Source organism: Botryllus schlosseri, chromosome 9 (assembly GCF_051294905.1).
Source record: "Botryllus schlosseri isolate E-star chromosome 9, Bs_hap1, whole genome shotgun sequence".
NCBI lineage: Eukaryota > Metazoa > Chordata > Ascidiacea > Stolidobranchia > Styelidae > Botryllus > Botryllus schlosseri.
The window spans coordinates 10,102,988-10,127,133 of NC_137244.1; the positions used below are offsets into that span (position 1 = coordinate 10,102,988).

At 40.7% G+C, this 24,146-nt stretch overlaps 1 protein-coding gene and 1 long non-coding RNA gene across 3 annotated transcripts in view; both read left to right on the top strand.

The window, feature by feature from the left end:
• LOC145446037 (uncharacterized) overlaps positions 1 to 24,146 on the top strand; it is a 96,196-nt gene that overhangs the window by 58,663 nt on the left and 13,387 nt on the right. Inside the window, exons 1-3 of one of the 2 annotated variants that reach the window (XM_080324222.1) lie at positions 3,566 to 3,750; positions 21,464 to 21,603; positions 22,071 to 22,177. In XM_080324222.1, the coding sequence (XP_080180348.1) occupies positions 3,675 to 3,750; positions 21,464 to 21,603; positions 22,071 to 22,177 (323 nt within the window). In that variant the 5' untranslated portion in view covers positions 3,566 to 3,674. Of the gene's footprint in view, positions 1 to 3,565; positions 3,751 to 21,463; positions 21,604 to 22,070; positions 22,178 to 24,146 lie in introns of those variants that run through there. The other variant, XM_080324223.1, reaches the window with a different exon arrangement.
• The window catches only part of LOC145446050 (uncharacterized), a 106,578-nt gene continuing 87,419 nt past the window's right edge, over positions 4,988 to 24,146 (top strand). The window contains exon 1 of the long non-coding RNA XR_013917186.1: positions 4,988 to 5,283. This is a non-coding gene — a long non-coding RNA (uncharacterized LOC145446050). The remainder of the gene's footprint in view (positions 5,284 to 24,146) is intronic.

Genomic DNA, 24,146 nt, shown 5'->3' on the forward strand with positions numbered 1-24,146 from the left:
GGCTAGGGGTATGTTCGATCAGTGTTCCTTCACTCGGGAATCATGTCAGTGATATATTCGCACTCCACAGCCGACATCATGCCTGGGGTATGTTCGTACTGAGTTCCGCCTCTCAGACATCATGTCTGGGGTATGTTAGGACTATGCTGCCACTCAGACATCATATGCCATTACTACAGGGGCGGGCAACATCGGGCCAGATCCGGCCCGCGACTACATTTTGTCCGGCCCGCGGACAGTATTCCGTCCTACATGATAATGTGGCCCACGGCCCCAGTCTGACGAGATTCCCTACCACTTGATTAAAGGTCAAATTTTAGTGACTGTATGTAATTATATACGTGTGTGCGCAGCGTGTGAGAGTAGAGCTTACGCGTAGGTTCGTCGAAGGGAGAAGACTCGCATTATCGGCATTTACCATGTACTCAACCCTAATGAATTCATATCTTGGTAAATCTGTAGTACCGCGCTTATCCAACGCATTGAAATCTTAATTAAGGATTGCACCATAGTGTCCTATCTGGTGTAGACACGAACAAATCTCACGGGTCAGTGAAATTGGTCTACATCACACTTTCCATTTGGATAAAGGCAATTTGACGGCAGTTCTTGACTGACTTGTCGAGCGGGTAAAACGGGTATGAATCGAAAGCTACCTCGGTACTGATCGCGAAAATATAAATTTTATTCTGCTCGTGGCCCTGGACCCCCCCCCCCCAAAAAAAAAAAAAACAACCTCGAATGTTGCATTGTAACGAAGTTTGGCATCGTGACGCAACCATGCCGTCTGGGAGCAAGTAAGAGCAGCGCAAACCACAAGCGTATTGGACATTATTGCGCAACCGTCTGTGCAGCTCAGGAGCAAGTGCGCACTAGAGTAAGAGTGTGAATTCTCAATCGGTTGCGCAGCAATGGCCAATACGCTTTCGGTTTGCGTTGCTCTCACTTGCTCCCAGACGGCATGGTTGCGTCACAATACCAGACACCGTTACAATGCAACATTCGAGTCTGATTTTGGGGGGTTCCAGGGCCACGAGCAGAATAAAATTTATATTTTTGGAACCAAGACAAATTTCCAGCTCGGCAAGCTGGTCACAAACTACTGTCAAATTGCCTTTAGCCAAATCGAAAGCGTGACGTAGACGGATTTCACTGAACCGTGAGATTTGCTTGTGTCCACACCATATAGGACACTATGATTCTCAAATCCACATCGTCTTCGTCATTATCGGCGGGAATTGGCTTTGACGTGACATTGCTGTCGTTAAAATACATTCATTAAATACGAATTATTCCGTCTATATGTGGATAAATAAGCGAATAATGTATCGATTCATCAATCCGGCCGCCAAGTAACTAATTTTCCTATATCCGACCCGCCGACTGGAGAAGTTGCCCGCCCCTGCATTACTAGATGTTTGCACTGTAGTGTTCCGCCGTTCGGACATCATATCCGATGCAGATTAGGACTGGCATGCTTTCCGAATGGCAATACTTTTCGAAACCATCTCAAACATGATGGCCGAGTGGCGGAACACAGTGCGAACATACCCCAGACATGATGTCACAGTGTCAAGACAGTCCGAACAGAACCTGTCATGATGTCCAGGTTGCCATTACAGGATGAATACACACCAGAAATGATGTCCGCGTGACGCATCACAGTCAGAATCTACACCAGATATAATGTCCGAGTGGCAAAACAGTCCGAATGTCCCCCATGCATTATGTCCGCGTGGCGGAAGACGGTGCGACGACATCCAAGATATAATTTGATTCTACCCCAGATTTTCGGAATGTTCGGAATTTGTACGGCTTGAAGTAAGCTCAAATGTTTTTGGTAAATCAACATTAACAATACTATTTTGGGGCAGATTTATGCTAATTGAACATTTTCTTCACGCTGTGCGCGACTTAGTGTCACACATGTTGATTTTACTATGGGGACCACCACCCTCGCCAAAAATGCAAACAAAAATTAATAAAAATAACCATCATTTGCTGTATGAATTCTGATTGTAAGGCAATTTTAAGAGAACGGTATATTCGTCGAGGCGATTTCAAGGCCGAGATTGGCAAGGTGCATGCTCGAATGGTGTTGATATTTTTATTCTGCCAGCGGCATGCATTGAGTGGTTCGAAGTAGAAATGCAAAGAATTTCAACCAAAGACGTTATAATGAAGTGAAAATTGCAGTATATGTAAAAGGTCACAGTGCAGTGCCAAGGTTCGTTTTTGAAAGTGAACCTCTAAATTTCGGAGGTTCACACACAGAACGCGAACGTGAACCTCACGTTCACACCATCCCTAGTTGATATACATATCCAGCACAAGGAGTCATTGAAGATAGAGTGAAAGTGAAATTTTTCGCGCCCCTAACCCCTCCCCCCCCCCTTATCGTCATATCACGAAATGCAACCAGATTGCTAGCAAAGTCAGTGGATAGTTTGATGGCATGGAAGTTTTGACTGTTGATGAGAGGATTCTCAAATCTGATAATCGGACTATACGAAGAGCAATAGCCATGGTTTGGAGGTAAATCGCGCAGAGAGTGAAAAATATATTCAGTTTACCGCAGTCTCTCGCCCCCCCCCCCCTCTCCTTCAGGTGCCTTCACGCCCCCAGTTTAAGAACCACTGCTTCAAACTGTTCTCTGACGAAAATGAGCCATTTTATTATTCCCAAGCAGAAGCGCGTCATATTATTAGCAAAAGTCTCGAAAATTAGTGTCATTATAGATGAAGCAAGAACCATCTCAGTTTTGTGTTGAATTTCCGTTTTTACTGCCCCAACGTCACGGCAAATAATAGCAAGTTGAAATTATTCATTCAAATAACAACTGATGTATCGAGGTATGAATACAGAACACGAGCGTGAACTGAACGTTCTTACCATCGCCGGTGCTGATATGTCAACAAGATACGTTGGGTGCAAATTGGTGTTGGAGCAAAACAAAATGTTTGTACATTTGATATTCAAACAATAAATCTTTTTTTCGCTGCGTAAAAGTGCCTTCATTGAAAACCTTCTTGCTAGCACTAAATTCCCCACCACAGTGGTTATGCCAATAGTCACCGAGGCTCGTATACCTTGCGCTGAGTATTGACAATGTGCAAGCTATACACTTTTTCCGGAAGAAACGGAAATGAAAGGAGCGTATTGTTTATAATGCACTGCAGCTGGATTTCGAAAGGATGGCTCTCGATGCTTCTAGTATCTGACTTTTGGGTTAGACGTCAATCTGGAAAAGGCAGTTGTAGCGAGCAAGTCGAATCAATATATTAGACGGCGCAATAGCAGAACATGGTGCGAGATGATAGTATAATATTTATGCATATGATAGTGTTGCATGATATAATATCAAACAGGGCATTTGATTCATCAGCTTAAGTCACACCCTTGTCTTGACTGTGCTTATTTTGGCACACGCGCCACCATCAGTTTGTTTCGGAGCCACTTACAAACTAAGCGTGACCTGAGTGTACCGCATAAGTTAAGATTGGTTTTATCATGATACATAGGTAAGATGATTGGTAATCGACATATCAAAATGATGCTTTCTAAATGTTGCAGGGCATTGATACTGGATGCAAATGACATGATAAACTTTTAAACGCGACGAATATATTCCCTGTTGACTTCTACGGGTAGCAGAATATTTATTAACCAGTCATATGGCGACATACGGATCATTCCGGAAAGTATTATCGATTTTGATGACACTGACTGCGATTTCTAGTCTTGCAAAAGGTACAATATATGGTAACGTTCTTATTGTACGTATTTCTATAAAAACAACTAGAGCTATTCCTATCTCTTTATGCTTCATCAAGTTCCGCCGCACAATTTAGGCGGTTACTCAATAGTAACAGCATGCAGGACTGTCGGTGCTATGTCATCTAATCAGCGTTGAGCGATACCGTGGCTAGATAAGAAGGATGAATAACATCGATTTCAGGACTGCCGCGATTGCTAAATGTAAAAAGACGCTACAAATAGAAACCTAGCGACGGATGTAGTTGGTAACCCAATACCAATAGACACTTACGTGACCTTTGACACGAACCAATCAGGTTGCAGCAGGATGTAAACAAAGGACAAGGCCGGGCAAGCTTACTATGAGCGCTTATGGAAAAGGGTTGAAAAATGAAGGTTTTTAGCAAAATTACATTGAATTGGGAATAGCTGGCTTTGGTGAAAGGTAAAAACGTAGAGCTAGTATGTATTTGCAGTGTTCTAACCTACACACAAAAAAATCTGGTAGATTTACAAAGAAATTTCTGTAAATTTTACAACGAATTACCGGTCGCAGCCAATAGCAGCGTGTAGCTTGTCATTTTACATTTTGATATGTAATATTAAATTCCTTTAGCTGCTAAGTCAAGTTACCAGAATTTCTTCGCAAGGTTACTGACAGTTACTCGCTACGGCATTTTACCAAGCTAATGGCAAAATTGATTAGCTTCCAAGCCCCAGCAGCCAATGTATACGTGGAAGTGCATGCCACTGCGATGTCATTGTCGTTGCGATTTGACCTGATTCAACCTCGTTCGCGAGACAGGGTTAGGTCACACGGAACTGGTTGATCCTACTGCCAATTTCGGTATAGTGCACTGCATAGTTGGGTGCAAGAAACGGCTGACAATGTGGTTACACCATAAGACATTATATTATAAGGCTATGGCTAATGGCTACACGGTCGGTCTCGGCGGTTAGATTTGTTGTCACAGATAGGGCTGATGAGTTACAAAAATCAGTTTAGGATATATCATCATTTCCTGAAACTAGAAATATCAGCACAGCAGGCTCAGGTGACCATTTCTTAATGGCGGACACGGCGACCTATAATAAGTTACCTTAGGTTACGCGTTGCAGGTTTTTCTGAGATTCGTAGTAAACAACCAACGTGCAACTGTGACATCACAAGCAGCGTCCGGTTAGGTAAGTAAGTAGGGAACCACACATGGAGTAATAATTATCAATATATACGAAATTAGATGCGAAAGAACGGGACTATACGTGTTGAAAGATGTTTCTGTATGAAACACCAACCTAGATTAAACATTATAACGTGGACAGTAAATATTATTGGTGGCATATGTGAGCGGATGAATATCACTTATTTTAAAGTCGTCTGCGTGTCGAGCCGACTGGTCGGTCATTAATATTGAGCTTTGAGCATGCAAAGGCTGACGGTGCGAAGCTTGTGACCTGTGATTGAAGAAAGTAGAGACTTTTGTTGAAGATTCCCAGGACTGATGAATGGGATGCGCATCGTAAAAGGTACAGTACTGTATAGTATTAGTTACCGTGAATATATACGACTGTGCACACCACCTGGATAACTTTGGTTTCATGATTTAAATATTTCAGTCGCCCCGTTCTCTGTTCTATTTTGGGATATTAGTCGACTTGTATAATGACCTGCGACACCACATACTCTGCCGCGGAGTAGTTGAAACTGTTAGCTTGTTATTGACATTTTTCGGGTCATAGCTTAGATGTGTTTTCATCCACTGCTCGAATATGTTTAGCTCACATGCCGCATCAGATGAGGCACCTTTTCTTTCTATATATTGATCATTTAAGTCATGAATCTCTGCCATATCATGTCAAATGAGGAGTCGTCAACTCACAATGTACCAGTACCGGTACTTCAAAACTTGTTCTATTTTGTTAGCCTATTTGTCTTAGTCTTTATAAGTCATGTCTAGGTTAGCAACTTAGCTTAGTATAGCAACTTACGCATGAATTACTTTTAGTGGAACTGCAAGATACTAGTCACGCAGAAGGAATGAAGACGAGAAAAAGAAACAATTGGAAGTTTATCCGGCGGTGGAATAAATTCACGTTTTCTTGGGACCACTCGTGCTATATTTGCATGCCTCCTAAACAAGAATTAGACCTCCAGCAGCAATATTTTTTCATCGTGAATCATGAATGAATATACAGTTGTCCCAATGTCGTCTTGAGAGCGCGAGGAAACTTTTGCGGTATTTTGGCATCGCATTGCTTTGGATAGGTATGGATGTAGGCTACGTGAATTTACAAGCTGGCATGTAATCTGATTTACAAGGACAGCAAGTAGGGTTGTAGGTAGGTAGGTAGGTAAGGCGGTAATGTACAGAAGAGAATGTAGATTGAATATGCCAGAGGTTACTGTAACATTACAGTCCGGCGTGTAAAGTTAGATTACCGGACGGGTGTAAGTTAAATTTACATTGAGTGATGGTAATGTTAGATTACTGCCAAGTGGCTGGCCACCCTGCTTCCAGACATTTCGCGGTAAATCGAGGTAAATATTTTTTTCAGTGTACAATACACATGAATGGTGGCAAGCACTCATCAGCATGGTATGTCCAAATAAATGGATTTCTGACAACTTTTCGGATGAAACAACTATTGCTGTGTTATCCTTAGTCGTATACTATAGGATTGTCTTACCGAATAGCATGTATTAGATTAATCTTGAGTCAGGATATGTGGGGTATTCATTATGTGTGCTTGGCGTTATATGCGTTCTATTTATGGAATCGTATATAGTACGGTCTACAGCAGTGGTCGGGAACCTATGGCTCGCGAGCCATATATGGCTCTTTTGGGTATAAGATATGGCTCTTTGCCAAATATTTATTTTTGTACTGAATTGATCAATATCGCAGCGACTTGTTGGTAAACTTTCATCACGGCCAAAATAACTATTCTCGTGGCAGTATAAACATGTCTTTGAGAGGTAAAGACAATGCCGTCTTCCGGTTTAGGGGCTCGGACCCCCTCTCTTCAAAATCATCAAATTTAAGTTACTGTCACGCCAGCGGCCAATACCACTCGCAAATTCCATGCGCTATCATTGTTTGTAATATACTGGAGCCGAATCCCGGCACCTGTTACTTGGCACGCTAATGATTAGTTCTCTGATTGCGCCGTTTATTTAGTTGCCTGACATAACGACTACTCGTGCTGTTAAGAGGTCTCTTCTGTAATAAATGTTGATCGTGTGGCGACATCGTTTCGTGGTGCAACAGGTAGTACAGGCTCTGTATTCTGGCGTGGTGGCAGCGAAGGGATTCGAACCCACGCCATCGAAATGACTACTGACTCAAACCTCCAGGCGATGTATCCGAATCGAAATCATGAATTGTGCGATACGTTGACTCGAAGAGCACAGCAGATATGGCACCGCCCATTTCAAAACCCAGTTTTCAAATACAAATTGTCTTCCTGATCTACAGCGCGAAATGAACTGTTGTGGATGTGACACTCACAATTACAAACTCGAATTACAAACTACGCCATAGCTATCCACGTTCCGTTTTCTCCACGTTCTGTGTAGTATAAAATTTATGCGTGTAGCGCAACGTTATGTTACCGTCGAATACTTTGAGAATGGTGAAGTCGATGAGTATTTAGGGCGGAGATAATAAAGTTGGATTAGACATAAAAATCGATTATCGCGTTCGTCAGGATTTATCAACCCAGGATTAAGGAAAGCGGTTGATCGCAGCGCATAAAGTTAGTGTTAATCTGTTGATTTATCAAACCGGAACAAACTATAGATAACAAAAACTGCGTACCATTCCTACGCACAAATATTTCTTATAATGACCGTGCCGATGGTCTCCTAGGTAATAGCTTCACTAATTATAAGTAATTATGTACCCGCCATTGCAGAGCGATACCAATATTCTATAATCCATTTCTTAGCTGTACCGAACGAATTGGACACGACCTTCATTTCGCGATGATGATAATTCGACATATTACAGTGGCAGTCTCGCTATCATCAGGCTGCTGTTTCATTCAACAAATTGACAACTGGTGGCCTTTAACGCGTTTTCGCATTATGATGCAACAGATAACGCCACTTGATTTAAAACTCGGGACACCTCGACTAAACATCGGGCGTAACCTTTCCAATTTGATGAGTCGCGATTAGCAGTATTTAATCACACGATTAGCAATATTCCGGATCAGCTAACTTTATTATCTCCGCCTGAGATGCGTCCCAATTAGCAATTTTTAATCACATGATTAGCATTCTCCCAGATCAGCTGATTTTATTATCCCCGCCCCAGATTTTTGGAATCAGTGTGACAGTCACATTCGCTTAATATCAGTTATAATAAATTTTAAGCTACTTATACAAGGAATTGCCTTATCCTTGGTGGAGGCTTGGCCCGTCTGCGTCTTACCCCTTGTTTCGAGCTTTATATTCGATCAATAAATACCAGCTTTTACTGAGAAAATGTGGCGCACACGAGGAATCCCATGTTGTGAGTTCGAATTAGTGCTACCATGACGTCACGAATTTCCAATGGTGACGTAACAGTTGATTGACATGTATGGCTTTTTGGGAGTTGAGATGGAAAAATTAGGGCCAATATGGCTCTTCGGGCAAAAAAGGTTCCCGACCACTGGTCTACAGTCTGCATAATTATCTAGCAAATTACTGTTACACTGGACATGGACATCTTGTATGCATATTCAATGATCATATTAATATGATATATGTTAGGCCATATGATCCGCTCCAAGCTGAAATCGTCATTTTTTGTTCTAGCTCGTGTATATTGAATCAATCAGGACAAATGCCGGATAAACACTGTGCTAATAGCCTGTGTAACTTGGAGATGGCTACCCAGACCGTTCCTGGTGTGCGCTTGTACCTTTCCCAGAGCCAATAACATGCATGGAAGAATGTAAAATCCGGATAAAGGCATGTGGACTTCCTTGTAGTCATCTGAATTATTGCAATTATTGCTAGTGAAGTTCAGTTCTCCGAGGAGCATCATAATGTCAAAAGATGCGAAGAAGCTGAAATTTTATGCTGGACTACAATAAATTCTTTCTGAATTGTCTGACTTATCCTACTGACGACAAATTTATAGTATTGCTGTGTGTAAGCATAGTATTAAACCATTGGGTCAACCATATGTAACTGCTTCCTTAAATTTCGATTTGGCCATGTAGATATGTGGTTCTTAAAAATGCACCATTTGCATTCATTCATGATTTCTCGAAACTAGAATGAATATTGACTGTCAATAAATCACATACAACTTTGAAAGGATTAATGGATTGTGGTGCACTTACTTTTGTGCAGGAACTGTTCACAGGGACCATTTCAGATCGAAATATTAGTGAAATATGTGGATTCGACAAGAAATGTGAGAAAATAATGGAGTTCAGCTATGGTGAACCAGGAAATGCTATCATGGCAGAAAAGGGATTCACCATTGAGTCTGAAATCAAGAAATTGAATCCAGATTTAAATATTCCTGCACATGATTTGGCGCACCGTCAAATGCCTGAGCCAGACTGTTCCACAACAAGAAAGATGGCGAGACAACGTATTCATATTAAACAGCTGATCGGAAGAATCAATGAGTATAAAATTTTGTTTGGTGTCATGCTATGCAGCATTGTGTATCAACTAACCAAATATGGACTAATTGCTTACTCTAATTCAAGATTGGAAATTAAAAATGAATGATGCAACATATTCAGCAATTGTGAAAATTCAGCTCCATTGTGAATATCGTAATGCCTAATAGCATGCTACGGATCGTAATTGCGCGGTGCCATGGTCAATGTGTACCAACCATGGAAAACTGAATTCAGTTTTCCATGGTACCAACAGTGCATATCTATTCATACTATATTCCAGTGGTGTGCATTGAAGCTCATTTAGATGCCGAATTTGTTGAATGAACAATTCTCTAGGTGAAAATGTTCTAGTATTATTTGTGTTTGGTGGAATGTTATAAAACTGAAGACACCAGATACACCAAAATCTACCTCGAGGCCGGAGTTGATCGGTTGCGAGTACGGTCGAGAGATTACTTGTCAATCACGATCGAGCTAACTGATGCTGATGCAAATCAGAATGTAGTCCTTGTAGCTTCAGGTGCTGGATTATCTTAATCAATGCATAAGCATGAGAGCATATATCAGAACCTAATGTGAAAACAAATCGTGGTTACAATATCTATTGCAGGAGTCTCTGACAAAATGTCTTTTTCCTTACTTACTCTGTCTTACAAGTGCAAGACGAATCAATAATGGATTTTCTGAGAATGTGTATTTCCATTGAGTGTGATATCTCACTTTTCCGCAAGTTGCGATAACATTGGCTGTTCACTATAGAATATTGCTTCCACAAAGAGTGGATTGTCTCCTCAATTTTTGTCCCAAAGTCGTGTACGTAGCGCTCCATGAAATACTTCGTAGCTTTCTCCGCAGTGTTAGAAGAAGATGCTGTTCCACTCAAATCCAGAAATTCGATAGAATCTCCATAATAGCTTTCAAGTTTCATAATCAATACACCAAAATTGTGATGTGTGGCAGCAGCTGTATTTTATAGCATATATTTCTGAACATTAGATATGCTTGAAAATTTCGCTCGAGACCTGGAGCCTATGAAATCGTCAAAATACGCATTACCACAATCCTATAGTATAGTATAAAACAGTCGTCTCTTAATCCGAAAAGTTGTCAAAATTCCATGCATTTGGACACAGCACGCTGATGCGTACTTGCCACCATTCATGTTCATCCTAGACTAAAAGCTGCAACTACATACTAGCTCTACGTTATTATACTATTCCTTAAGGCCAGTCACCCCCAATTCAACGTAATTTTGCTTAAAACCTTCATTTTTCAACATTTTTCCATATGAGCTCATTGTAAGCTTGCCCGGCTTTGTTCTTTGTTTACATCCTGCTGCAACCTGATTGGTTCGTGTCAAAGGTCACGTAAGTGTCTATTGCGAATGATTGTACCGCTGTGTACGGGTTCACAACAACGTGAAATCATGTTACATGTGTCCGACCGATGCCGTTTAGGCACGCATGCGAAATTAGCCTACACAAACAGGGTTGCCAACTGTGGGAAGGCTTTGATAGTCAACATAGTGCGAAACTGACTAAAAAAGCGCCTAATTATCTTAATTGCGCGAAATTACCATCTAGCAGTGGCGGGCAACTTTTCCAGTCGGCGGGCAGGATATGGGGAAATGAAGTACTTGGCCGGCCGGATTCCGGAGTCGATATATTAAACGCGTTTTTGTCCACATGTACAAGGATTATTCGTATTTAATTTTAACTTTAGGTGTGATCTATAGAGATCAGAACAGTATTCACTGAATTTGTTAACGTAACGTAATGTACTGCAATAGCTGTTGAATTCAATGATATATCAGTGGTCGATGAAAGTTGTGAACAGATTCTTCGAAATCTGGCTGCATATTGGACACAACGAAAATAAAGAACTAAGGCATAACTAGCAATCCTTATTATTTGTGTCCGGATAAAAATGGAATCACCTACAGTCACGATAATTTGACGTAGTAAGCAAGTGCAATGGATAATTGTGGCAGACTGTGGCTGCGGGCGACTGTGGCTGCGGGCGACGCTGTCATGTACGACCGGAATCTGTCTGCGGGTCGCACAAAATCACGTCGCGGGTCGGATCCGGCTCGCGGGCCGTATGTTGCCCGTCCCTGATCTATGTAAAGTGAAATTAGCTTCAACAGTACAATTATGCTAAAATTAGGCTGCAGTAGGAATACCGTAGGCCTACATCTTGGCGGAATTTATCTTGCTCTGCACACGGTTGTCAAGTTCACAATACTAAAATAAAAGCGGCGCAAAGTCGAATTAGGCAAACTTTTCAATCGATTTGCTAGCTTAGTGGCATCACTAATTATATATATGCCTTAACAATTCTAGTCTTTGCCTGTAATCATCAGTCCAAGAAAGGGAGAGCAACACTTTAGCCTAACTGGTTGTTGGCATTACAAAGTGGGTTTTGCCAGGCGCAGAAGATAAAATGACCTGCGACTTATTATCTCGATATACGGTATTGCTAGATTACGATTCATGGGACGTAAGAAACTGTATGCCTACTGTAAATCCATATTGTCGAACTCTAACATCAAATACTCCCTTAGGTGCACGAGTAAACAGCACTTGCTACTGATCTAATGTACTGTTAAACAAATTTTAATTCTCATACTGGAAGAAAGTCGAAAGTGCCAAAATAGTGCCAACGTGACAAATTGGAATTTCCGGTGCCAACCATCATGAAAATAAGCCAAAATGCAAATGCGCCGATTGGCATCACTGTACACAAGTGCTTTTCAACCTTTTTGAGCTCCATTCGCACTATTTTTGGAAAATAAATTTCGTTCGAACAAACGAGCCGAAAATTGTTATACAAAAAGAAGATGAAGATACTTAAGAATATTTTGTTCAGATGTGCATCAAATTGGCTACTATAGCTTACGCCATCAAGTGTCTCTCATTAAAAAGGCAACTCTCTTCCATCTTATTGATATTTCACTAAAACCCTTCGTGGCAAAACAAGTTGTTGCGTTTTGTACAGGAACGTCTAATGGTGTCTGGATGGGCAGGTCTTAAAAACTGTTCTGCACTCCCATCCGGAATACAGCCTATTTTTCGCGAGTAAAGAATGCTTGCAGACAGAAATCGTTTTTGAGAGATGCCACAAAGGTCCCGGAAGCTCCGGTTTGTCGACAGGGGGGAAAAGCCACATGAGCCTTTTGCATGATGTTTTTGAAAATAAGCTGAAAAGCGATCAAGGAGAGTAGGCACATTGGAGCTCGCTACCTTATGATACTCCCGTGTTCTGTTTCTTACGAATTCTTATTCTCTGCCTCTTGAGTAAATGAAATGAGCAATGAAAGTCAAGATACCGTGTGTTTGGCTCTTCAGCTCAATCTAATTTGAAAGTTCATAAAAGTTTAGTATTCGTCAATAACAAATAACCAGCTTCTTAGACTGGAAAAATCACAGTTTCATTGGCATCTCTCGACAAAAGCCTAACACTTGAAAAAGAATGCATTTATATTACAGTGGTATGCTACGATTCTACGGACTTGTCTGACATACAAAATGCGCCTATCACAATTGTAACATGTATGATGCATGCGTTTAAAATAGGGGTGATTTAAATTCCTCTGTCCGTCGCATTTGTACTACTGTCTACTCAGATTGCAAGAGCGGGACTATTCGGTGCCGACAGCCGATAACGGAACATATTTATATCGAAAGGTTTGGCCATCCTGCGACGATAATTTTAAGCCAAGGTTTTGTCGCCGCTGATGTTTTTGGCACCGCATTTTAGCAAAACTTTATATCTTCATGCATAGGCACCGGGTTACGGGGTGGCGGGGTGGCCCAGCCACCCCATGACATAATTATGGGGTGGTGGCCACCCCATACAAAATGCTTAAACGCCCGTCGTCTGTGCTGTCAATTAGTGAGTCTGTGATTATCGCGTAAATGCCAACTAATTACTATTAACCGATACGCGTGCGAATAATTTAATACGCAGCTTAAACTAGTGCTTAAAACGCCCCAATAAATTGTAATCCGTGATTTGTAATCATACAATCGAAGCGACCTCGTTTACGAAATCGATTTCGACACGCGTGCTCTGAGAAACACCAGCTCTCTCTACCGGACGAGCGAATTCACGTTTTACTTCTCTCAATTAAATTGTCTTTGCATGCGGGCATATTCGTTTACGAAATAATTCTTGAGTTAGTTTCGTGAAATAGGACAGTGTGTTATTGTATGCCTGCGAATTGAGAGTCATTCCTGCGCAAAGTGCGCGTATTCAATTGCAAACAATTGTCGCGATGTCAGACTCGGAACCCTATCGTGCTATATGCAAGTTGAGGAATTATTGATTAGACAAGCGCTTTCTCGTTTGCTATTATCTCTAGGCTACTAATTCTTGTCTGCTTTATACACTCGTATTCCTTCGAAGACACTTATCGGTGTTTGATTTGTTTTTAATACTACGCATTGTGCAGTGTACGGCGTTGAATCATGTTGTCAAATATTGATGCAACAAGAGATTCTCGGTGGCGTAAATTCTGAATTTATTCGATTAGTTCGAGCGGAAACCTTCAATGTTCCAACAAACTTCATTGCTGGACGGACTCTATCGGTCGCAACCGTGTCGCGGATCGAATTTCAAACCATCGGGATTTCTATTGATAAGGTTGCGGCATGCGCCCACATTGCTCTTTCTGCAATAACACCTGGATAATTAAAATCGCACCATTTCACGATCAAATTCGACTGGCTGATCGGGACTTAGGTAGGCCGTAGGCCCCGGGCTGATAGTAACCAGCGAGTTGTCGGTATTAGAACCCTAGGTGCGTAGCCAGTGAGTTTCTCATTTAAACTAGAAATCCAGTCTTTTTGAAATGCCAATTCACTAATTCGTATTATCGATGCTGCGTACTGCAAATTAGCGAGAATCATTTTGTTTGCGAAATGGGTCATCGATATCTCATGTGCACTATCGGCGGTGGTTTGATTTAGCGCGTCCGCATGCAGGCGTACTACCGTCCGCAGAAACACTTTCGCCAAACAGTAACAATCTCTGAGTGTAATATTGTTTGTGTTTCTTTTTGATTAAAACTTATGCCCGCGTCTGAACAAATTGTGCTCGTTGCCATTGCCGATTCTAGGTATTTAGGTATGACTAGCGCAGCCTGTAATTGTAATTATTGCAGGTTTGCGGCATGTCTGCAATTTCGTTATAAGCGCAACCTTTCTGACCGCTTGTACAGTCCGATAAAAATGATCAGTACTATGTATTTTGCACAGCGTACTGATGCTGATTTCAGCAAACTAACTAACCTTATTAGATGTATAAATTCGACCTCATCGTTAGAAACGTAGATTTCATCGCGCGCTCTGAGACACACCATCTCCTATCGCGGTTTGACGACCAAATATAGCCTACGTTCACCTTCTACAAATTGGAGTGCATTATTTGCATCGATGAGGGCCGCAAGCCGCGTTCAAAATATTTTGTGAACCATTTTTGTGATAAATATTCTCGTAGCGCAAAGTTGAACAGTGTTTTATTGTGTGTGCCTGCTTGTTGAGATTTATTCCAGTGCCCATAATATTAATCCAATTATTCTTTGGAACGTAAATCGGGAAATGCAGCAATGCAGTCAAAATCGATGTTTTAATCAGCAACCAATTGTCGCGATGCGAGCTACTCAACACTAAGTAAAACCCAGGAGGTAAAGGGTTAATTACTGATTGGCCGCGCGCGTTTGTAATCATTATTCTTATCTGTCTTTCGAGTTCCAGAATTGTCGCGCCGTTTTACTGCTCAGTCCAGAGACGAATGCCGAGCGCGTGGCAATCAATGACCCAATATCGCAATCCTCTCAGCGTGAGATCGCGTCGCGTTACATTGTGCGAATCTTGCTAATTGGCCCGCGTAACACTGATATTACGACTTGTTGAATTGCAACTGAATATTAGCGTCAGAATGTCCATTTCAAAAGGACGGGGTTTTTCGTTTCAAAAGGAGGGGGTTTCGACACCCCCTGGCTACGCGGCTGCCGCCACCCCATGCAAAAATAAAAGTCGGCGCTTATGTCTTCATGTACCCCGACGCAGAAGGGGTTGGGCTCTCATAGGCTTGAACTCGCTCGATGCACACCCCTACACTAGTTCATCCAAGCGGTATTCGACCATGTTTTCCTGAAAAAACAGTCGGACAAATCTTATCATGAATTCAAACCAAAATTCGGCAGGTTCTCATAATCAGGCCATATATTCTGCATATCTTGCTTATAGGCTATAGTATCCAACACAGTGACCTAGGATATGTAAAAACTAACGCAATATTTTTGCAATCATCTCAGCAAATATTACATACATATTAACAGAGAGCTCTGGCGCGTGTCGACCCAAAATAATACCCTTTCTAACCCATTCTTTAATAACCCTTGAAGGGGTAATAATTTTCGAAACAGTAACTTGCAAATGCGAGTCTGTAATGATGGTATTTACTACTATGCCCGTGCCTCGCGCTAATCAAACAGGTATTACGAAAATATGATTAGTGTTCAGCGAAAGAAAGCGGAAAGTCAATTGGACGTCATTTTTTGACCTGTCGAGGGCTCAGAGGGGCTGATACATTGTATGTCTGTTACTACACCGGCTTTCAAACCAGGCTTTTGATTACGTAATAATTATAGTTAGAACATATTAAGTCACTACGGATTGTGAGAGACAAAGTTTTTGTTAAAGCTACGATTTGTGGTGCGTCGTAAATCAAACAAGTTTTCACAATTGCGTCGCAACTGCAAACGTTAGGGAGATGCCGCCCGTGAATTTCCTATTAGGTTCATTTGAATTATTCCACGCTAAAAAATTACCAATTGTTTACGATTTTCATCCGAACTCATCCAGATTTTCATTCCCGCCATTCGCACCACTTTCGTCATTCGCACTGCATTTTTTTTTCATTCGCTGAAATGCGTATTTCCTCACACAGGTAGAAAAGCACGGGCCTGCACCATAGCGTAGGGTGCAGATCAAGTCGTCGGCGTGCACATCCCGGGTATGGAACTTTGTATGAAAGTGAATGTGAATATTAACATTCAAGTACCAAAAGGTAGCGATGGTCAATTTCGTGATTACAACACTGGTAGCCCAACAAAATCGCGCATGATACAATTTTCAACTTTAAAGTGTCAGTTAAAGATTCAGTCAATACATAAAATACTCTCATTGTAGTCTTCAATTTAGTTCATTGAAAAAACGTAAAGCCTAAAGCAGGGGTCGTCATTTCTACAGGGTTGCGGGCCACTCTTCAAGTTTCATAAAAGCCGCGGGCGGCAAGAATGAAATTTCTTGACAAAATAGGCCACACTTTTAGCAATCACGTTTCTTGTCACGTAGATAAAACGATGTTCTTTGTAACATGGGCCAAAGGCATATTTTCAACAAAGGTAATGATTTTTAATAAATAAATACAAATTCGACAAACAATATCATGGTCATCAATTTCATTTTATTTTAAACTATGAGCTTCGCACGATACGTGACAACGCTGTTCAGCGACTAATAAAGCGATACAGGGGCTAGCGAGACATGGTACTACCTGAAAGACTATTGTCTCGTAAATCTTGATATTTTGGAAAAGACCAAAGCCGTTTTCTAAGCGTCTCGATGTTGGCAGTCTCTGGGACATTGCAGCTCAAGGCAATATGCCCAAATTGCCCATTCACATCAGCTGATTCCTCATCGATGAAATGCTGTTGCCGTGGACGTTTCAACTAGTGAGGAATAGTGGTGTTGCGCAGAGGAGAATAGCTTCTTTCGAAACCACAACATCAACAATATTTTAAAACTGAAATCAACTTCGGCATTTCAAAATGCTTTACTTACCGTTCTTGCGAAATCTGAAATCATTTCGTGAGCCGCAAAATATGACCTCTCGGGCACGTGTTGGTGACTCCTTCCCTAATGCCATTCTAAGTAAGACAGTGCTTACTCGAAATAAGCGGCTGCAACGCCTTTGCAGAAATCTACAACATTTCGGCTCGTATGCTACGACTGCTGTCCCATTTTAATCTACAGCGGCAGAACATAATACCTCTTTTAATAGTAATTTGCCTGATTTTGCTTGCATTGATAATCGAGGAAAGGAATAGAAGTAAGTTACACCAGGATTAACTTGTATCAGTGGATAGCCGATTGAAATTATTTATTCAGTTGAAAAAATTTGTGAATGCGTCGATCAGTATTGTTGTGGAAAATAAAGGAATACCATTTCCAATATTTAATTACAAATTTGGAAACATACCGCTTTGAGTCAAACAATAAGCCAGCAAGTTATGAATTTTCTCGGCATTCGAAGCAAAAATACGAAGTCATAAGCTATTTTATACCAAATCATACCATATAATAAATTGATATCACAAATTGGTCTCTTGATGATCTTTGCTTCCGGTATAAACATCGCATGCAGCAGCTATCGCATACATGTATGCATACACAGTTGACGAAGCTATTTCAGGAATGGGGATTCAGCATAATGGAGGGAACTTCCATCGGCTGCCTCATCATTTAAAAACGTTTCAGTATGATGCAAAGTTCGCAACTAGTATTGTGTCTGGCAGTGAGAGAGTGGACGCGTGATAGAAGTGATGCTTAACCGGGTTTTTAATTTAGTCTTAGTATATTTTATAAATAGACCTTCTAACAGCGTGACGTCACGAGAGATTGAGAATTGCAATTGCTTGCAGTTTTACACATTTGACTGCGCGGCGTCTAGCCGCAAGTCCGACACAAACAAACGCTCAACACTTATCCAAGGTAAAAGCGGTTTTCGGGTTCTAAAGGGGGCTAATTCCGAATATGGTCTTATATTTTCTGGTTGGATTTGATTTTGATTTTAAGATAAACCACGAAATTCTTTTGACTAAACTCTCACATCGCTTTCTGTGTGGGCTAGCACATTGCTTCTCAAACTGTTCAAGATTGTGGCTCACCAGACAAACTATAAAACTCTCGTGGTACACTTAGGTCGTGAAAAGATGATTTAAAAAAACGACGTGGTTTAATATGGACAAATGCAAAAATGTTCCATTGCAAATCAACATAGCCGCATTTTGTCAATATTTCCATGCATTATTGTCTCTCGTTTACAAATTGTAATATCAGGAAAACAAAATAGTGATACTCACATATAGGGTTACATTTTAAACAAATGGTGTTTTAATACACTCTGTTCAAACAAACGTTTTTTAAAACACACAGTTTTGAAAAAGTGCCTTTCAAAAAAAATTAAATTTTTTTGAACGCTGTAAAATCATGTCATAAATGTGCAAATACGATATATACGATGTATACAATATGGGATGATTGGAACCCTCGAATTTGTCGTCGGCTCAGCAGTTACAGTTACGTATATATAGATAATTACTACGGAAAATACATCATAACGATTTAGTCCTGAACAAAGATAATTCTGATTTTTGGTTTCTTACAGGGGTCGGATGCCGTTTTCGTCAAAAGGGCCATTATTACAGAATATTTCAATTCGCAATGTCAATCTACTGTGACGTCACAATTATATATTAGTGACGTCATTGCTAAAAATACATAAGAAAAAAACAATAAAAAACACGTTTTAAACAAGGACCATGTATTAAACAAGTTCGTTTCAAATTGGTTCTTGTTCCTAATGCAACCCTACAAAATTTCGATTGGTATGGTTTTTCCACCGATAACAGGAATTGGTAGCAAACAGCTAAAACTCATAGAATTTCATTTGTGGAAACAGTTTTTTTTAATGAGCATAAATAAATTGGCTGTTCTTCTGCTGGAAGACTCTTTGATTTATTACGATGGTATATTCGGTTTCATTGTCACATGTGTTAACATTGTGGCACCGCGGCACATAGTTTGGGAATCCCTGGCTAGTGAAGAAAAAAAATCATGTCCGTCGAATTAAAAAGTTCAGAAATTCAGTCCACTTGCTTTTGTACTCACCGAGACTCTTTATAATCATGTGGAATACAATTATACCAACTTATTTTATAATAAAATTGTTTCCTATACGATTTCCGCATGTGAGCAATTTAGGCCTGTTTCTTTAAAGGTTTCAGCAAACGTTTGCGATCATATGTTCCTATCATCCATCCTGATATAATTCTTTTTTATTTTGATGATTTGGTGGAACCTTTACCCTTGCTCGTCACACCAATCTCCAAGATGATCAGGAAATAGATGACTCAGGCCAGGTTTTGCAACAGTGCTAAAATACCTTTAAAACGTCACCAAATGTATCAACTAGAACAATCAAATGCCATTATAAATACATAAAATCAATATCTTGCGTCGCTTCGCCAACAAGTCCGACATGGACTTGCTAGGGAATACAAGCTTTCGCTGAACGGTATAGGCTAGACTGGACAATTTATTCAAAGTGATCAAACTATTGGTACATCTATATTGATCAGAGTTATAAACTTTTTTTTACTTACGTAACATATATTACGATACAATATGATACAATAAACATATCCAATCAAGATACATCCCGTACGCCTGCCAGATTTTCCACAATAAACAGAGATGCATTCTTTATATCAATTTCGTTGTTGTAAAAAGTAATTTTTGGTTGATTAGCCACAATTAGCTGAAAAGCTACGCATAGTGTATTTAGTCCTCGCTATGGTGTGGATGGCGGCAAAGCTCACAGAAGAGAGTAGGGATGGTGTGAACCTCCGAAAGGTTCAGGCTCGTGTGAACGCGAACCTTTTTGAAAGGTTCTGTGTGAAAGCGAACGTGAACCTCATGACGTCACATGACGTCATATTGCTCAGTCCAAGTTCCAACCCTATGCATTTCAGTGAAGTGATAGCCTATATTAATGTACACGATAGGGCCACACAATCTCACAATGCTGAAGTATATATTAACATTTTAAACGTCGCCAAATGTATCAACTGGGTCAGTCATATGATATAATAATCCCATAAAATCAATATCTTCCGTCGCTTTGCCAACAATTTGTGCGAGGACTTGCAAGGAAATATAAGCTTACGGTCTAGGCCAGACCGGACATGTATTCGGCGTTTGAGTTTTGCTACGTTGATATTGTGCAGATTGTAAAACGGGTTTCTAGACTTGCTACCGATATTAACCCATCAACAAGTTAGACAGCAGTAGCCAACACGCCAATCGCACGGTTTTGGTTTTCATGATGCAATAAACGTATGAAATCAAGATTGACCCCGTACGCCTGCTAGATTTTTTTTACATCAAACAAAGATATCAATTTCGTAAATTGGTTTAATAAGCATCATTCGCTAACTACCTACATGTAGTGTATTTCGCTCTTGATGTTGTGTGATTGATTGTGGGTCAAGCTCAGTGCAGAGAGTCACTACATATTCGACCAAACTTTTGAAACAAAGCAAGCAAAGTTTTGGTCATTGTCAAGGTGCATGCTCGTCTAGTGTTTGATTTTTTTGTGTTGCCAGCGCCATGCATAGAGTCACCCGCAGTTGAAATGCAATAAATTTCAACCAAAGATTTTATAATTAAGTGAAAATTGTAATATCTGAAAAAGGTTCACAGTGCAGAACCTATCAAGGTTCGTTTGTGAACGTGAACCTCTAAATTTCCGAGGTTCACACACAGAACGCGAACGTGAACCTCACGTTCACACCATCCCTAGTAGAGAGTTACGAAACATTAATAAACGGAAAACTGAATATTTCGAGTAAACTTTTGAGCAAATAAGTTTTGAAATGGGCAAGGAACATGGACGTTGAGTGCTGAATTTCTTTTCGTGCTGCAAGCGCCATGCGGATAGTGATTCGAAGGTGGAATGCATAGAATTTTGGTCAAAGATGCTATGATGAGGAGAAAAATTGTAATAAATGAAAACGTTTCTCAGTGCACAACCTACCAAGGTTCGTTCCTGAACTCGAACCTTCAAATTTCTGAGGTTCACACACCGGACGCGAAAGTGAACCTCACGTCCACACCATTCTTATTGCATAAGGAATTAGTTGCTGTTGTTAGATCAGCTTATATATCAAAACTTTGCCTTATGCCTTGCATTAGCCACATGTTATAACGTATTTATGTATTTTCAGAAAAAGCTCGAGTCCATTTATATCAAGTCGACGAAGGGCCTCGTTCATTTGGATCTAACGTGACGATAGTGTCAAATGTAACGATTATAACGACATGTTCACCCTTCCTCATCTATTTCTACGTGAAATACCCCGCATCGGTAAGTATGAATTGTATCGGCATCCCATTATTCGACTTTGCGACCATTATCAGTGTATATCAATTTTGTCATGTATTAGCTGTGTGACAGCTCATTTCAATCACTTAACTGCAGTTCAGTTGAGTGGAATCTTAAATCTGGAATACTTCGTCGCTATAATATTCCCATGACATCAATTGTCGCAATATTTATATGAATATTGTGTTTACATGGTATTCTGTTTATAGTTGTGACTGGAATAGCGACGGTAAGTCACTTGCAAAAGGAAATAAAGTATGTACCATAAGCTATTCATTGACGGTTGCGCAATGACAAATTCCCTGTATAGGCCATCTATTCTTGGTGTTGCCAGGTGCTTCGTACCGGCAGTGTCGCCTCCACCAATGCTCTTGGTTCGTAACGTAATATTATTTTTAGCCAGACGAAGTTCTATAACATATATGATAGTTTATATCTCTTATATTTAGACAGATCTGAATCCTACTTACGTCGGGATGTTGATAATAGATTTTGAAGAATGCGGAAAGACAACAGCTGATTTCCGGCAATCGAGAGTTCCCTACCTTAATATGAGGTAACCTTCCGAAATTCGCATCTTTAAAGTTTCATATCACATTTAGAAATTAAATTATCTATAGGCATACCCAATGAAGGTGGAATGTTACATATGCACTGTACAACGTTTATTGAGATATTTAGGCACTTGCACAATGTATGATATTTTCCAAATGAACCACAAGTATACGGCAGAACAGTATACTAGGGTTGCCATGCGTCCGGAATTTCCCGGACATGTCCGGAATTTCACTGAAAAACCTCCGTCCGGGAGGAATTTCTAAAATATGTCTAAATGTCCGGAATTTTGGAGGCTTGAAGCAGACGCAAAAGCTTTTCGTAAATCAACATAAACAATATTATTTTCAAGCAGATTTATGCTATTCAAAATTGTTCTTCGCGATGCGCGCGAGTTAATACCACGTATAATGATATTAGTATGGAGACCAGGCACCACCACCCTCGCCAAAAAATGCAATCAAAATAAATATAAATAACCATCATTTACTGGAATAAGTGTTGTCGTAATCGCAATTATCAGCTAACGGTATATTCCTAGAGTTGGTTAAGGCCGATTGGATGCTTCAGTCACAGACAGTGGTTCCTAATCTTGGGGTCGTTCGCCTTTACTTGGGGATCGCGATGATGTTGGACGTAATCAGCTTACTAGGCCGTGAATAAATTTTTTAGTAATCAGCTTATCAAGTTTTGAGTTTTGCCTCGGAACATTTTCAAGTGGGAAAGGAGGTCACGACCATAGAAGGTTGGAAAGCACCGGATGTGCACTGCGCAGCCTGCTGGTGCATTTTATAATAGCCTAATATATGGAAAAATCAATATTATTGACAGAATTCATATGTAAAATTCAACAGCCAAATTCGTATAGTAAGTGCCCAACAAGTTACATCGACTACCCTATGGTGGGCCCAAGATAAGTGTTTTTTTGGGGGGCGGAATGGGCGAGAAAAAATGTTGTTTCATACCTGATTGAAACACATAAACAGATAGCCGCACCGACCTAATAGTGGGCCTTTAGCAGGGCTGTCAAACACAATCCTGACAGGCCAGACTTAGCCCGCCAGATGATTTCATTCGTCCCGTGGAGAAATTTATTGAAGACCCTAGCAATAAGTAACAATCGCCAGAGATCACATTACATAGATGGCCCAATTCATGACCTATGTTCTACTCTATTCCTGTCAGTGTATAGTGTATACTGTATACCAGTGGTTCTTAACCTTTTTTCCTCCAGCGCCCCCTTTCAAAAATTATCGTACTCCAGCGCCCCCCAACCTCATATTGTAAGGAATGTAATAAAGACAATGAGTAAGAGGGAGGGCCGTAACAGCACTTCGTCAACTCCCCTAAAAACGATTGCCTTGCGCACCCATAGCGTGATAAACCAAACTTCTGAGGGCTTTGCCCCCATGAACCCCGTAGCGTGATTTCGATGGTCAGCAACGTTTGTGTGGCCTGGTCGCCCTAGGTACAAAAATTTTCTATAATGCGTGAATGAATAGGTGGTAATTACATATATATGTCGCTATAAACTTTTTATCCTCTCAGCCCACGTAATTAGATTTACCAGTAGCGATGAGTGAGCTGTTGTATCGGAAAATAAAGGGCACGTAATTAATAATTAAACATATTCGGGCGGCACAATTAATTCGTTACCAGGGTCGTAACAGCACTTCGTCAGCCCCCTTCCAAAAAAAAAAACGTTGGTCTTGGGCCCCCATCGGGTAATAAACCAAACTTCCGGGGGGCTTCGTCCCCTAGACCCCTCTTCGGCTATCCGCTATTTGCTGATACTAGTCATCTACATTGGGTGTCCATTTACTGAGCCGGCTATTCTTGCCTAGACGCGCGAAGCGCGAAAAATTTCAATAATTAATGATTGAATTGGACAATATGATCGGGAAATGCATGTATATTGATACAATTTCTAACCTCTCTCTGCTCTCGTAAACAGATTTACCGGTAGAGCT